Source organism: Pseudopipra pipra, chromosome 21, assembly GCF_036250125.1.
Source record: "Pseudopipra pipra isolate bDixPip1 chromosome 21, bDixPip1.hap1, whole genome shotgun sequence".
Classification (NCBI taxonomy): Eukaryota; Metazoa; Chordata; class Aves; order Passeriformes; family Pipridae; genus Pseudopipra; species Pseudopipra pipra.
The window spans coordinates 5,137,605-5,153,837 of record NC_087569.1 but is presented as its reverse complement, the minus strand read 5'-3'; the positions used below and the strand labels follow the sequence as shown (position 1 = coordinate 5,153,837).

At 48.7% G+C, this 16,233-nt stretch overlaps 1 protein-coding gene and 1 long non-coding RNA gene across 6 annotated transcripts in view; one reads left to right on the top strand and one right to left on the bottom strand.

The window, feature by feature from the left end:
* Positions 1–16,233, bottom strand: part of LOC135425488 (uncharacterized) — a 99,309-nt gene that overhangs the window by 63,607 nt on the left and 19,469 nt on the right. The gene's annotated exons all lie outside the window — the stretch shown is intronic.
* The window catches only part of DTX2 (deltex E3 ubiquitin ligase 2), a 34,598-nt gene that overhangs the window by 10,105 nt on the left and 8,260 nt on the right, over positions 1–16,233 (top strand). For 3 of the 5 annotated variants that reach the window (XM_064677796.1, XM_064677799.1, XM_064677795.1), the window contains exons 4-5: positions 7,901–7,959; positions 14,906–15,037. In XM_064677796.1, the coding sequence (XP_064533866.1) occupies positions 7,901–7,959; positions 14,906–15,037 (191 nt within the window). The remainder of the gene's footprint in view (positions 1–7,900; positions 7,960–14,905; positions 15,038–16,233) is intronic. The other 2 variants (XM_064677798.1, XM_064677797.1) reach the window with 1 other exon arrangement.

Sequence of the window (16,233 nt, the reverse complement as noted above, 5' to 3'; positions counted from 1 at the left end):
TGAGTGAATTAAAAGGGGACTTGTAAACATTTATTTAGTTCAAAGTAGGCAGTAAACATAGAGTGGAACTCTGCTCTGTGTTCAAAGCTTCAAGGAGGAGACCACTACATTCATTGGGTGTGGCTGAGACCTCGTGAATTCTCTGCCAAAATCAGGTGTCCAGGCTATTTGTCAGGCTAAGTGCTGATGCAGTGCTGAAATGCCACTGGATTTCACCATGGCTCTTCTCTCAGCTCCCATCAGTGAGCAGCTGGAGCTGAAGGAGGGCTGTGTTTGCACCTTACTGATGTGGGAGCGCGGGCTCCACTTCTCTTCAGGCCTTTTTGGCTGCTGCCAGCTCAGTGAAAAGCAGAGGCTTGTGGTCTGATACCTCATCTCCTCTCCGTGGCATGGGCTGCTGGGGCAAGCCATGGTCAGTTATCCCACGCTCAGGATCTTAACTCTTCCTGTGCACAAGCTCTTGCTAGCAGAGGTCTGTAAGATCTGTCTGTGGCAGTGCTGGCACTGAGCCTCTGACCAAGCAAGGGCTGGCTGACTGCTCCCTCTGTTTGTGAACGGCTGGAAGTGTGCAGAACCTTACACCCACTTCCCTGGGAGTAATCCAGCTGCTGAACCACTGTGTGAGCCCCTGAGAAACTGCAGGGGAACTTGCCAGGGCTGACTTACCTGTCCAAACTACTCCAGGTAAGTAAAGAGATAAGAGATCTAGAGCATTGGAAGCACATTCTGCTAATTACACAAGGCACAGGGGTTTGAGGTTCATTTTGATTCTCATTTGTGTTTTAAACAAGATGCTGAATCCTGAGGTATTTTTCTTAGTGTTGTATCAGGACTTTCCCTCTTCGGGGTCATCTGAGTGAAATGACTTCTCACATCCTGTTCTTCATTCTCACGGTCTTTTTTTGGTGTTTTTTTTTGCACCTGGTGATTTTTTGTGGTGCTTTAAGCATTCACAGTACTCCTCTGTTCCTGTCACCTTCGAGGAGGGCTGAAAATCAGACCTCAGCACTGCCTGCAGGAGCTCCCAGTGAGGCTCTTGCTGTCTCCTGAAGAAGCTGCCAAATTCCCCCTCTCTTGGGAGACACTGGTTGGTGCTCCAGACTGCCTGGAGCCCCCGTCCTTCCCCAAAGCCTCAGCGTGATTTGCAAAGTGACTCCCAGGGTGGGAAGATTAAAAAGGAAGAGCCAAATGCTGCAGCAGTTGCCCCACAAGCCTGTCTGGAGCAGATCAGGGTCTGGGTATGTTTTGTGCTACTGGTGGGGGGACAGGCTGTCCTGGAAGGAGGGAGGATGGGACAGAGATGCCAGAAAGAAGTGGCATGGTCTCCTCACCATGAACTGAGCCCACGACCCAGGCAATGCCAACCAGGAGGAGAGGAATGCCCAGGAGGAGGCTTGGAGGTGCCCAGCAATGCCAAGGCTGGTTGAGGTTGGGCTGTTTCAACCTATTTTTCAGCTCAGCTGTTGGTGGTGTGCAGGGGATGAGGTGGCTGGTGTCCTGGCATCTATCCCTGCCCAAGCCAGCCTTTCTGGGGGATACAAAGGGGACTGTATGGTTAAATCTGTGCTGGGGACAGCAGGACATGCCACCCAGGGCAGGTGGCAGCTCTTTGGTCACCTGGAAGGGAGCGAGTGAGTGCTGTCAGACCTGTGTGACAGTCACCCTCTGTAAAACCCACATCCCCAGCTGAGCCCTGCTCCCCTGGCTGCCTGTCTGTCCCCTTGGGGTGTGTTCTCCAGTCCTTTGGGATTAGTTTTGCCAGGGACACTCTCTTTGTCCCTGCCAGACAGCCAAGTGCACGCAGGGGGGCAATCTCCATCTTCCAGTAGCATGCTGAATGTGAAAGGGGCTTGTTCTTCCCCAGCTGACAGCTTGGGATGGCTTTTTCCTGTCACCTCTGCACTGAGGTTGAGTCGGAAATGCCACTGGGTGGGTGTAATTGCTCCTGGCTGGAGTTACAGTATTGGGCTTGTGAAACTCGTGTTCAGCAGAAAATCCTTTAATTTCTATGAATTAGGGGAAACCTGAGTAGCAAAATCTAACAATGTGTTTCATTTAATTCCTAAGCCCAGAACATTCCTGGGTTATTGTATCCCCTGGGTTCCTTGTCTTCCCCCCTCGACTGAACGTGGCATGGTGGTTTGTTCCCCTTACCTCGCAGTCACTGTCCTGCATCACCCAATAGTCCAGCCTTTGAGGCTAATTATCCTGCACTAATTATCCCACCAAGGGTTTCTGGCTGTGTCCAGTGTGCAGGATTGCTCACTCCCCTTACCTGTGATGTGCAATTCCTGTGCTGACCCGTGCTTAGAGGCCAAAGGGAAGTGAGCAGTGGGACACAGGGGCTCCTCTGGTGTCTAATAAAGGTTGTGTTGTGTTCACCCCACAGCCTTTGGCTCCAAAGCAGCACTGACAGATTACTTGCTTTTACAAAACTGCTTATCTTCACAAATCTTTCAGGGATGACCCAGCTGCCTGCTGGAGCTGAACTTCAACTGGCAGAAGAGCTCAAAAGCTGACTGGGAGAGACTGAAAGACAGTGCAGTTGTGTACACCCAGTTTCTTTAGGAAACACAACTAAAAATGGCAACACTGAAATAAACCTCTGTCCTGCAGGGCCGAGGAAGAGGCGCAGTTCATCCTGGCAAGCTGCCTGACTCCCCGTGTGGCTGTGACAGTTATTTCTAGCAGGCAGGCAGGGAGAGCCCCCAGAAGAGGCTGTCAGCACAGCCATGCCCAGGCTCCTGTGGCACTGATGGTTGTTAAATGTATTTGCTGCTTGCTGCAGGGCGGGTGCTGTGTGAGAGCAGGCGGAGCTCCGGCACTGCAAAACGCAGGTTTGATTTCCTCCTGCTCTCAAGAGGGTCAAAGAGGGAAAACCTGCTGCTTGGTGCATTAGTTTCCTCCCATGTATTAAACAGAGTTAATGAATCTGGCCTCTCTCACAGACAGCGCTGGAATCTGCACATGGAGTGTCCCATGGCAAAGGTTGTGTCCTTGTCTCAGTGCTGTTAGCCAGATCTGGGAAGCAGGGGTTGGCTGCCCAGCATCCCAGCCACCTCCTGGCATGATCCTTCCCACCCCGTGTGGGAAAGCATCCATCCCTGGGGCAAGAGCTACCCTGTTCCCTGCACTGTGCTGGCTAATTACAGAGTAGGGCACTCCTGAAACACCCTGCTTGTAATATGGGCGAGTAAAGCTGCAGAAAGCAATCTTCCTGGGGATATTAATTAGTGCCCCAGTCAGGCAAATCCCTGCTGTAGCTCTGCTGGCCCCTCTGAGCTTATGTGGCTTTGGGTTCTGGTGTAGGTTGTGCCTACAAATAAAGCAGGCAGCTCAGGGGGACAGGATTTTATATGAAAGGATGGGGAATGGGGGTCTTGAGGGCCAGGGAGGGATATTGACAGTATTGGGGACCTGGTGCTCTACCCCTAAATCTCCCAAAAGGAGCAACCCACAGTTAGCACTTTGTAGAATCAGGAGGGAGCAGAACCTGGGCAAGGCCTTTCCTTTTCTCTCTCCTCCTTCACATCTTCCAGCTTTGTCCATAGGCATCCCAAAAGTTCCTCAGATGGTGAGGAGGGGCTCTCCTGGTGCTGGTTCTGCTGGGCACATGGTGACTTGTCCTGCAGCCCTGTTAGCCAGCATGGTTCTCTGCTGCTGGGTGCTCTTCCTGAGTGGGAGCAGAGGAGTCTTCTCTGCTTGGTGCCAGGAGCAAAACCACAGATCCGTGTGGCCACATGTGTGCAGTACACCAAAAAGTCCTTCTTTAGAGACACTCAGTCTGGGTTTTGGCCTCTTCTTGAGAAGAAAGGTAGGGGAGAAACTGCCATTAGTGTTGGTGAGCCCTGGGAAGGGGGTTTGACCTTTGGGTGTTGTGGTAGCACTTGGTGTTAGTGTGAGGCAGGGCTGGATGCAGCCTTGACCTGTGGGGAGAAGTGTTGGCTTTTGCCCAGAGGGTGACAAAGATGCCTAATAAGAGATGTGTGGCCTGCTGGTTGTGTGCAGGGGAAGAAGGAAGAAAGGGCTGTTACCAGATGGAGAGGGTGAGTTCTTACAGGCTTTCCCACTTCTGCTCCATTAGGATATGGTGTATGTGTGGCTTAGGTGATGTTCAGCTCAAACCTGGCCATCCAGTGTTTGAAGTGGCAGCAGCCCTGGATTCCAAGCTGTTGACACACCTTCTTGCTGGCCTTGTGCTTTGCTGTCTCACTGGTGCTGCAGAATCTAGAAATTCTGGAGAAGCGAGTGGTTTTGTCATGCTGAAATATCAATCTGCCCTGTCTGCCTCCCATAGCAGACTGCCTGGGAACTGGTGGTGGGAAATCATAACAGTATCTTCTTGCTGAATCTCCGAGGACAGTGTCTTACTTTGCATCCCTTTGTTCACAACCTGGTGATCCCTGTTACACTCGGTAACCTCCAGATACAGAGCAGCGGGAGAGCAGGAGCTGCAGCAAACAGCAGGGCAAAATTGGGCCAGGAAGGAGGAGACAATACTAGGAAACGTTCAGAGAATTCAGGCATTGACTTTCAGGTGTTGCAAGCCCAGCCTGAAGGCTTGGCTGAGAGTCAAAGGCACTGCCTGGCTACAGATCTCCCTGGGCAGCAGAGGCAGCAGGAGCAGGTGCCTCAGTGGATCCCTCTCATCTCTCCACACTGTAGTGCTTGCTCTTGCACTGATGCCCTCCAGATCTCTCTTATGCAAGACCCCCACCAGCCTGCCTGCATCAGGTTTTTTCTCCTAACTGAGCCTGTTTTCAATAAATCAGCAGGACCTCAGCCCAGCTCTGGCTCCAGCTCTCTCCCAAGAAGCCAGCACTGGTTCTGGCAATGCTGGAATTGTTTGAATCTGAGCTGGTGGATAAAATACATCTGTTTGTGCTGCTCTGGGATTGGAGGCACAGCCCATGTTACACTACAATAGCAATATCCTTCCTTGTTACCTCTTCCCCTTCCTCCTCCAAAAACCCCCACTTCAGACCCAGCGTAGGCTCCAAGTAGCGTTTCCGCACCTTTTTTGGCGTGACAGCACTTCCTCCCACTCACTGCGGCTGCAGACCTGCCCAGGCAGCGTTGTGGTACCTCAAAGCAGTTTGGATTTCCCTTGATTTCATCAACCTTTGGGCTTTCTGCAGTTGTAACAGAAATCAGGGAGCGTGGCAGCTGTGCCAGTGCGGTCCCACAGTGCCAGTGGGTCAGCACATCCTATGGCACTGTTAGCTGGGGTGCTGCTGACTGGCAGGGGTGTATTTACTGAAAGAAGTAGTATTTGGTTTCTCCATCATCACATCAGTTGGCTTAAAGGCCTCCAGCAGTCAAAGCTGACACACTTTGCCTTTACACCACTGATCAGCAACTGTCCCCTGGCTTATGGATAGTAATTTATCTGCAGTGCACTCCCAGCTTCCCAAACTTGATCACTTGTAAATGCATTAACTGCTTATGTATTTCCTTTTGCAGATCTTGAGGGCTCTTCTCATTCTGCCCTGGTTTAACCCAGCACACAGCTGACCACCACACAGCCCCTTGCTCATTCCATCTTTCTCTGGTGGGATGGGGGAGAGAATTGGAAGGAAAAAAAAGAAAAAGTTTTGGGTTGAAATAAAGAAAGTTTAACAGGACAGAAAAGGGAAGGAAAATAATAATAATGATGGTAAAAGTACTGAAAGTACTGAAATGTGATGCAGAATGTAATTGCTCACACCCACTGAGCAGCAGCAGTTTTCCCCCTGGTTTCTATACTGAGCATGACATCAAGTGGTCTGGAATATCCCTTGTCCCAGCTGTGTCCCCTCCCAGCCTCCTCACTGGTGGGGTGGGGTGAGGAGCAGAAGAGGCCTTGACTTAATGTGATCACTGCTAACGACTAAAACATCCCTGCGTTATCAACATAATTCTCATCCTAAATCCAAAACACAGCACTGTACCAGCTACTAGGGAGAAAATCAACTCAATCTCAGCTGAAACCAGGACAACAAGTTCTTGTTCCTGGATGACTTGGACTTGAGCCTTACAATGCAGGAAAGAAGAGTAAAGATTGTCCCTTCCATCATCTCAGAATGTGGTTACCAGTGATCCCCTTCCCAGGGCAGCTCTGGGTTTGCTTTCTCCAGCCTCAGGTGTAATGACCCTGTGCTCCAGCCCTTTGGAAGGATCCCCTGCCCCCCATCTGCTTTCTTGGCACAGTGGAAGGTTCAGCTTTGTACTTTACAGTATTTTTACCTCCCATGGGGAAGTGAAAGCACCTCCATGTCCTGGTGTGATGATAAAGCACAAGCTCCTCAGGGTCACAGGCTGGGGTGGAGGGGTTGCTCAGGCTCTGTTGTCTTCTTGGCTGCTCAGTTGGAGGCGGAAATGAAGCAAAGTCAAATGTCTCTGTGAAACAAAGGCATGAGATGAAGGAGAAGGAGGGAAATACCTGAGAAAGAGCTGTGATGAAGAGGGTGAATCAGGAAAGAAAAAGAGTCATAAAACCATCTGATTCAAAGCCCTTTGAAATCACGTGGAGGATTTCCCCTGTATTTGGGGGGTTTGAACTGTAGGCAGAACAATCCATTGCGTCATTTGAAGGCATTGCAAAATTGGTGGCAGCCAAAGGGAAAGCACAGCATTTGAAAGAGGCAGAAGGAAAACCTCTCTGGTCTGGAGAGCTTTATAAGGGTCTGGAAGAGCTGGTTTCACTCAGCCAGGTTGTCAGTGCCTCATCAAGCCCTGGGTCCTGCCCAGGGTTCTTCAGGAAGCTCAGGACACCTGCAGGAGCCCATTCCAAATTGTGACAGGTAGGAGAGGGAAGAGGTAGGGATGCCTCCCTCTCAGGAGGGTGGAAGGCAGTCACATGTCACTCACAAATCTTTTCAGCTCTGGTCATTGTCATGGAAATAGGGACAAAGATTTTAGCAAGGCTGAAAGGAGGGACCTCTGTGATGCTGTTTGGAGCACCATGGCAGCTCTTGTGTCCCAGCTGGAAAGAAGAAGGTTCCCCCTTAATAGTGGATGAGACTTGGGCTTTTGACCACCTTGGTCTCTGAATTCTTAAGAAGCTGGCCAGGTTTGATGTAATTTTGGGGAGTCCTTGGGGATAGTTGTCAGAATTCACTGTGTATTAACTGCAGCTGATGCACATGTGCCACCTGAGACAGAGCCCATGGGTGGTTTCTCTGTGCCAGCATGTTGGATTTCAGATGTTCCTGCTCTGCTCATGTGGATCCAGCTTACTGTCTTCTCTAGTGACCCCCTCCTCAGTGTTCATGCTGCTGCTCCCCCTTCCTAACTCCTTTCTCCAACTCATGGCATGACCCTGGCTGCCCATCTATCCCAGACTAGCTTGAGGTGCAGCTGCCACCTTTGGGAAACACTGCTAAAACAAGTAGGTGAAGAACCTGAGAGGGATACTTGGTGTCTGAATCCTCCTGATTTCCAAAGAAAAATGGGTGACAAACTCTTGTGAGTCTCCTTCAGCCTTTCTTCCCTTTGGATTCCTGTTGGATGCACAGTGCATGTTGGCTGCTCATAGGAAGCTCTGTGGTGGAATAGCAAGAGCAGGGATGCATCAGAGGATCAGAGCAGGGTCCAGCAGGAGGAAGGGATGAGTCAGGCTCAGCCTCCAGCTGAGAGGAGATGGGGCTGGAGGCAGCTACATTACAGCATAGCTCTGAAGCCTTAGAGGTAAATTAACCTAGGAGAGAGCTCTGGCAAGGACAGGCCTCCTCAAATACAGCTCCTGAACCAGTGGGAGAAGGGTGCATGGGTGAGGGTCCCAGCTGGGGCTCATCTGAGCAATTAAGCCCTGTTAATATATGCAGGGCTCTGGCATTCAGGAGGCAGTTTTACTGCTGGTTTCTTTGTTAGTGGTTTTTCTGTGCTGTTGAACTCGTCCCTTTTTCTTTTCTCTCTCCAGTGCCCCAAACCTGCCCATCAAGATGCTCCGACCCAGTAAGCTGAACCAGGCCCTGGCAGGTAAGAACCCTACTCTGCTTTACTTGCTCAGTCCTTAGGATTAGGTGAATGAGAGGTTTGCCTTTCTGGGGCACTTATTTTCCTTTAGCACCTTTTAGGAAGAGTTAGAAACGTTGCTGGCATATAAAGTTTGAGACTCAAAGACTATTCAGAAAAGCAAAGAGGGCAAATTTGGGAGAGAATGGGATGGACAAAGCTTCAGTAACTCTTTTTCTCATTAGTGCTTGTCCTTAGGCTCTCAAAATGAGTGGGATTATTTAAAGCATGGCTATTCATCTTTGTACATGTGCATGAGCAAGTAGTAAAGGAAAGGGCATGTGGAAAAAACTGCTATTTGCTGCTTTTTTAAAAGTCAAAGGGGAGGAGTGGTGTGAGATTTTGTGTGGTTTTTAATGTGAATTTTTAAATGTGGTTTTATTAAAAAAGCTCAGGTGGTCTTTAGCTTAAAGGGGATTTTGATGCCTTGCCTCAGGGAAAGGGGAGACAGAAGTTGAATCAGACATTGTCTCCTGTAGCAGCAGAATACAGGTTTGCTTGTTATCCAAACTTGTGAGCACAATACTGAGGACTGTGTCTGGGAGGGATGAAAGTGCCAGTTTTCAATGCCCCTTTTCAGAGTAGATTTGCCTGTTAAAGTTGAAATGGCGTTGCCTTGAAAACGCCAGCTCATGCTTGCAGCTTTCAGTGGAAGCCTTGCTGTGCCAACAGCCACTGGCACCTTTGCTCTGTTGGGACTCAGCCAGTGCCAGACCATGGGGGCCTGGTGTGTTGATGCTGGGGGGTTTGGGTGTTCTGCCAAAGCAGGGGTCTTCTCTGTCCTGACCCTGACTGTACATACCCACACGTGGATGTCATAGTGTGGTAACCTGGGGCAGAGGAGTGGGAAAGACCTGATGTCTGGTATTTTCTGTCTGGACTTTTTTTTCCCGTGTCCATTTCAGGCACTACAGAATAATCTATTAACCCTCTCCTTCCTCTGGCTCTTATCCAGGCATGGTCTGTTGAGGTTATTAGCTCCTGGGACACCAAACTTTGCTCCTGAGCAAGTGGAGACTGTAGCATTCTTGTTTTCCAAGACAAGGTTTACCACCTTATTCCAGAAAAGGTGATGGTGTTCAGTCTCTTCTTGAGTGCCAGCCTTTACCCTGCCTAAAAATGGTCCCCAGGATTGATGTTTTCAGTCATCTAATGTTAGCACAGTCATAAAACTGTGCCTTGCATGTCTCTGTAGCCAAACTGGCACTGCATGAAGACTAACACTGGTGTCCTCTGACAGCATGCAGCCCATCTGCCTCCTCTTAGCAAATCACTGTGGAAACGAGGTGTAAAGTCAAGCTCAGACCTCGTCTGGGAGGGTGACCTGAGCAGAACTCCCCTTAGTCGTGGCAGCTCTGGATTTCCTCCCCTGGCTATTAGCACTGACTGTGTAATTAGGTACTTAATCACAGAAAGGTAAATACAGCAGAGAACTGAAGAGCCCTGGTGAATCCAGGCTGTTAATGTTGTTAACTGTGATCTCATTCTCCAAGTACAAGTCACCCACTGTGGATTTTGGAAGAGGTGAATGCACACAGTCCATTTATGCCTTGTAGTGCCACGTTTGGATATAAGAGGCTGCAGGAAAGCCCAGTAAAATAAGACATTTGCCTCCATTTAATACAATAAAATGGTTAAGCTTGTAACTGATATCTCTGTTGCAGGCTGGGGGTGCAAAAGAGGGAATAATTATTCACTTTAATACTCTTTAACTCTCCACAATGCACTCTGGGATGCAGGGGAGTGCAGAGCTGAGTGTTGTCAGTGCAGAAGCAAATCCCTGGGACCAGCATCTCCTTCAGATCCAGGTCTTTGTAGGACACTGCTTTGATGGGCACTGTGCTGCCTTCTGCCAAGAGTGACACACCTCAGAGGTGCAAGGGAGGAGGGAAATCTGAATTTGAGTCCGTCCTCAAAGTCACATGGAAGCAGAGGAAAGATTAATACAAGTTAATTAGGAAGCAGAAGGAAAACAAGTCTCTGGGGATATTTCTGGTAAAAAAGGAAGCAGTGGAGTTCTGGTAAAAAGGAATAGTTGTATTGAAACATTAATTGGTTGGGTCTTTAGGGACACCTTCTTCCCCTCTATGCTCTTCTCTGTGTCTTGAACCACTTCTGGGAAGTAATATTTTGTTCATATTTAAAATCCTGCTGGTGATGTGCGAGTTACTCATTACTCAGGTTATTCTCTAACAAAATCTGGGCTCCTTTTTGTTCCTTCAGTCCCTGCTGCATGACTGCTTCCTTCAGCATCAGTGGCAAAGGCTGGGATCTCGAGGGCTCTCATGTTGTGAGGGAGAGGGAAGTCTTGGATGAGAATGAAGGAGGTTTTATTTTGGGAAACATGTCCAGAAGTCTCACAGGCCTTGGTCTCCATTCCCGGGTGCCTCAGCAGCTTTGGCTCTGGTTTGAAGCTGATCTCAAGATCACCCTGAATCTCATGGGTGATCTTGAGAAATGCTGCAGGTGCATCTCTTGGATGCAGAGGGAGCTTCTGGTGGATAAACAGGAGATGAGGAATCCTGTGGGGTCTGAATGAGAAGCTGGGTTTCGTTTGTGTGATGAGCGAGGGAATTGTAACACTGTCAACCCCACGTCTTCTGAAAGCACCACTTGGGATCTCAGACATTGTGAAGCTGACTTTAAAACCATATTTTGTACAAAACCCCATAATTTCTTTTTCCTTGCTTTCTGCTATTTTAATACTTCAAAGTGCATGTGGAAACTTGTCTTTTAAGCTTTTTCTTTCCCCGTGAGATTTTGGTTGGTACAGTGGAAAGCCAGAAGAGAGGTCTAAGCAAACTGTTTAACCACAGTATTGGTGTTCAAGGATCAGCTGGACTAACATCTCCTGGGAATAATGAAGTTTAGCTGGTGTGCCTTGGGGCTTGAGGGGTGGGTAAGGTGCTCATATAAAGGCCCTTCTAATACTATTTTTTAAGATGAAGGCTGGAAATGAGCTTTTTGTTAAATGAAACGGAGCGTTTCTCATTCACATGATTCCTGGAGCTGAGGCATTTGGGAGCATATTAAGCATGATGATTTTGCTGGTGGATATAATTGTACAAATTAGCAATGCTTTTCTGAGATCTCATGTTATTTGAAGATAAGCTCTGCCCTGTACCAGCCTGAGGCCTGTGCAAATGCAGCTCATTAGCCAGAGCTGGTGACCAGAGGGGCACGTTGGGCTGGATATGAGTAAGTGTGTCCTCAACACTCATTACATTATGTCAGGGTGTTTTTCCCGTGCTCAGCCTCTGCACAGGATATTACAAAAGTCCATTATTTACACAGCAGGCTGAGAAAAGCTGGTGGATGTTGTCATAGCTCCAGTGAAAATAATTTTACCCCAAGGAGTCACGAACGTTGTATTTCTGGCCAAATAGATGCTTTGAGCAAGAGAAAAGAGGCAGTTCTGAGTGTGGTTATTGCAGGTGTTCACAGCAGATCAGATGCCAAAGGATGTTCCACAAGGCTTGGTCTCCTCACTCCTGCAGTCCTTGCAGTGAAGAAACCCAGTGCCCAATGGAAAGTGTGAACATATTAAATAATATTTTTCAAGCTCCCAGGCTTGCTGGTGAGCAGCAGGAACTCTCACAGGAACATGTGGTATCCAAAGCAGGCTTGGTCTGGGCAAGCTTGTCATGCTGCAACTTGCCCCTTGTATATTCAGTGAGAATTTTTCCAGGTTTAGAGCTCCTGACATAACTCCATGGATGCCTACAACAGGTTCTGACTTGAAATTGTTGTGTCCACGGTCAGAATTGGAGACTCCACCTGCTGATGTGACGTGTCTGTGTATTGTTTTGGCACTTTGTATGAACACACACTCCCATGTAGGGCCTGGGGCAGAGGAGGTCCCTTGCTGGGGGACTCTGCCACCAAACTCGTGGGAGGATTGTTAATGCTGAGATTTGCAGGATTGTGTTAGAACTTCAAAGGAGGCGTTGCTGCTGGGGTTTGAGATGAGCCAGAAGAGCAGTGTAACACCAGGACATCCCTTTTTTGAATGCTCTCTTGATCTGAATCTGCATTCAGTGATGCATTGATTCATTGCATGTGCAGCAGAAGGTTAAAAATTGGTCAGGAAAATGTGTTTTCCCACTTTTACCTTTTCTTGACCAATTTAAAATTGGGAGAACATTGGGTTGGAGTAGTTCCGCTGGTCCCATGTTTGCCCTGGTCCCGTGTTTGCCCTGTGCTAAATGTCTGCATGGAGCTGCAAATGGGTTTGCAGCTCATAAAACAAAAGAATTTGAGGAACAAATGCTGGGGGTTTTTGGTGGTGATTCATGATGCTGGCAGGCAGTTTTGGACATGCTGTTCCAGGTACAAGAGGGGCTGTGTTAGAGGGTAGCTGAACTCACCTGAAATTCTGTGGCTCCTGCTCTTTGCTTGGTCTGATTTTTGAAGGCAGCATGTTGCCCTCTGACATTGAGAGTCTGAAGCTGGTTGTTCAGCCTCTGTTTCTGCTGTGTTCTCTCTTTTTTTTTTTTTTTTATGGGCTCTGCATGCTAACGTTAGCAAGACAGTATTGATCTCTTCAGAAGAACACATTAATTTTGCATTTGCCTATCAGTCAGCTGTGCGTGGGTGGTGATAATCCCTGTTAGTCTTTGGACTCGCTTTTCAAATGTCAGTCTGTGCAATCAGAGCTATTGCACTGCTTAGAAACAGCTTTTTTAGACACAACTTTAACTTTGGTTTCTGCACCAGTTCTGGGAATTGTATTTTGCAGCCTCAGTGGGGTCAGACTGAGATGATCTCCCCAGCTGTGGCGGGGGCAGCATCTTCCCTGTTTCTCAAGAATATTGTTCCTCCAGGCTCTCCAATCAGAGTGAGTTGGTACTGCTCTTCTAGGAATACCTCTGGCTGCCCTTTAACCTGCTGGAAGGGGAAGGGACCTGCCTGGTGCATGTGTAGGTGGCAGCTTTGGTGCTGCTGCCGGGCTTCAGGTGCTCAGTTGTACTCATGGAAAAAACAAGTAGCTTTTGTTATGGGAACATTTCAGCTCTTCCTTAAGGCTCCCTGGAAGTAGTGGACTACTGGCTTAGACCAGGGTTGAGAACATACAATAGGCTTATGGTCTTTAGTTCAGGATTGAAAGGAAGTTATTTTGATGGTGAAATTGCTGGATCTGATGGGCTCTCCTTGGCTGTGCTTGCTGGGAAGGGCCTGATGCTGTCAGTGGGACAGGGGATACTAACCCAGGCTTTGTATGCTTTGAAGATCCTCCTCTGGCCCTGCAGCACCTCAGATCTAGGTCCACAATGATGGCACCTAATGGAGGTGATCCATGGCTGCCTGCTTACCTATTTCCATTTGGAAGTTTCACCATCCATTGGGCAACCTGGTCTTGTGGCCAGACCAGCCCTTCCAGAAGTTCTTGGGTAACTCTGGGGAAACTCCTTCCTCCGTCTGTGTCCCTCTTCCTGTGTTGTGCAACTCCTTCTGTCTGTCTTTTGGTCTGTAGATGGGAAAGTTTTAGTGGAAGTATTCAACTTTGGGTATCAGGAAAGGAGCTGAGCAGCTTCTGGAATATTTATTGTGCTCTGACCTTAGGAAAAAGAGGCATAAATTGTGGTTGGCACTGTGTAGGAGTGGTTCTACTTGTGGGGCACTGACACAGGCTTTGCACAGGGGATTTCTAGTCACAGGATGCAAGTTCTTGACTGGTTGCATATTTGAGGCAGAAAATAGTCTTACCATTTGCATGCAAAGCTGATGCTTCCCCTCATAACTCAATTTTCAGTCATGTAAGGGCAAGGTACCTCATTTTTGTCCTGGACAAATGTGCTCTAGAATCTTCCTTTCCCAACCCAGATGAATAGAGGCTTGCAAAAATAAAATCCTTGGAAACCTGAGCTTTGGCCATGTATTACTGAGCAGGATTGTGTCAGGAATGTCCATAGCATTATGATGTGGTTTGTGTGGTCTGCTATCAGAGGTGACTTTTGGGGAAACGCTGGCTTTTAGGTTTTCTGCTGTTGGTTTGCAACTATAAGCTTTTTTTTTTTTGCTTTTTTTTTTTTGAGTTCTCATGCTGTCTGTTGCAGGTGGGAAATTGCTCTTGGGAAAGCAAAAGCAGGTGTTCTCTTGGATGTAGGTGTGAGAGCAGTATGGTACCTTGGAAATGTTATGATTTGTAACCAGCCTGCATTTCACAGGCAAACATCTCGGATCAGCATGATCAGTCCTGTAGCTGTCTGTGTGCCAATTTTACCTTCAGGGAATGGCTGTCCTTTTTAATGATTCATTAGCTTTATCAAACTGCATCCCATGGATACAGCTGGCTGGGATGGGGGAGGGTGAGGATTGCACTGAGCTGGGAGTGCAAGGGAAAACTGGAGTGCCAGGGAGGAGAGGGTGTGGGGTGAGCGAGGGGCTGAGAGGGGCAGTTCCTGCCCCAGGGTTTGAAGGCAGTTCAGCTGCACTCTGGAGATGGGTTTGGTGTGGCACTGTTAAAATGGGCAGCTTTAGGTGGGAACACTAAGCAGGACCTTTAGGGGATACCAGTGATGCCCTGCATCCTTCAGGGCTGCTTCCAGGGTTCTGGTGAGTGGGAGAACTCTGCACCACGGCAGACTCTGTGCCTGAGGAGCCCTAAAGCCAAGGCAAAGAGGAAGGTCCTGTTCACACACCAGCACAGAGGTGTGCCCACACTTCCCTCCTTTAATTTGCTACCTGGGCTCCTCCCTGTGAAAACCTCCGGATCCTGTCCTTGTGCTGACTCCAACCCTGTTGCCTCTCGGATGTTTTATGTCCTCTGAAACAAGGGCTTGGGTTTTGTTTTATTTTATCCTCTATTTTTATTTTTTTTTTTTAATTTCCTTTAAAAGATTATTTTTTTTTTAATGATTGTATTTCCCCATTGTTTCCCTCCTGCATGTTGACCTCGTACCCACTGTAGGCATGACGGCTATTCTGATGTCAGCCGCCGGACTCCCCGTGCACCTCACCCGTGTGCCGCAAGCTGCCAGCACCCATAGAGCCACTAAAAAACACAGCTCAGTTAAGGAGGGGAGGAAAGTGTCCAAGAAAGGTAGTTCCTGCTCAAACTCTGATATATTTGCTTCCGTCTCCTTCTCTTTATCTCTCTGCGCTCCTTCCTTTCCTGTCGTCTCTCCCTCCACCCTCTCGGCTCTTCTGGTTTGACTGATGATGTTCGTCCCACCGAGGGGAGAAGCAGGATGTGTCTCCCCTGACCTGCACCGTTTCTGACAGGCTGTGAAATAAGATGAGAAGGTAGATGTGGTGCTGTGGTAGGTCTGCTTGTTTCCATCCATAATTAAAGCTGGAGCAGCTCTGTGATCCGTGCGTGTCAGACTCCCCCGTGCTCCTGCTGCACCCTCTTGGGGAACCCTGAGTGTCCACATACCGGGACCTTCTGAGTCATTGGGGGAACAACTCTGGGAGCTGAAGGACCATCAAGGAGAGCATTGAATCCATATGTGCTCTGAAGAGAAGGTTTGCTTGTGAGCCATGCTCGTCATGATTGAGTCATGGGATGACAAGGATCTGCCAGACCAGCAGACCCCTGAGTCATACAGGGCTTTCTAGGTCAAATTGCAGGGGATTTATTCTCTTCACCTCTTGTCTGGAGTGGAAGGGAGTGGAGTGCTGTCAGGTGGATGTGCCCTGGCAGGAAGGGATGGGTTACTTTGGCTCTCATGCTGAGCTGAGCCACCTCCAGGGTAGGGCCTTCATTTCTCCTCTTATCTCACTGGCATCCCTCTCCTTTGCAGAGCCTGTGGGCTCCCAGTTTAGAGCCTGGATTCCATCTGTGTGTAGCAGCCCTAGGACTCTGCAGGAGTAGGTGTGAATCCAGCCTGGTGTAGCTGTAGAGGTTGTTTGCCAACCTTGGCACAGGTGTGTCAACCACCACCAAACCTACAATGTGTCCCCTGCTTTGGATTAGCAAAAAGGGGGGACTGGAGGTGGGAAGTGTTCAACACTTATATGAGATGCTTATATTTTAGAAAGGGAAGAGCCTAGAGGTGGAGGGGAAGAGACACCTGTCTGTGTGGGGAGTTTATTAGTACATTTTTCTCTCTCCTTGGAGTCCACGAAGTCCAAAGCTGTCTGAAGGAGGCAGGAAGAAAAATAGGAATTAAATGAGGAGGGAGGTATTTTGTAGAAATGCATTATGGAGGGAGCTGCGAGAAGGAGGGAGAGAGCAAATGTGGAGTAGGATGTGTGATGGAGGGGGAGGAGAAAGCAGGGGCGGCAGGAGAAGCA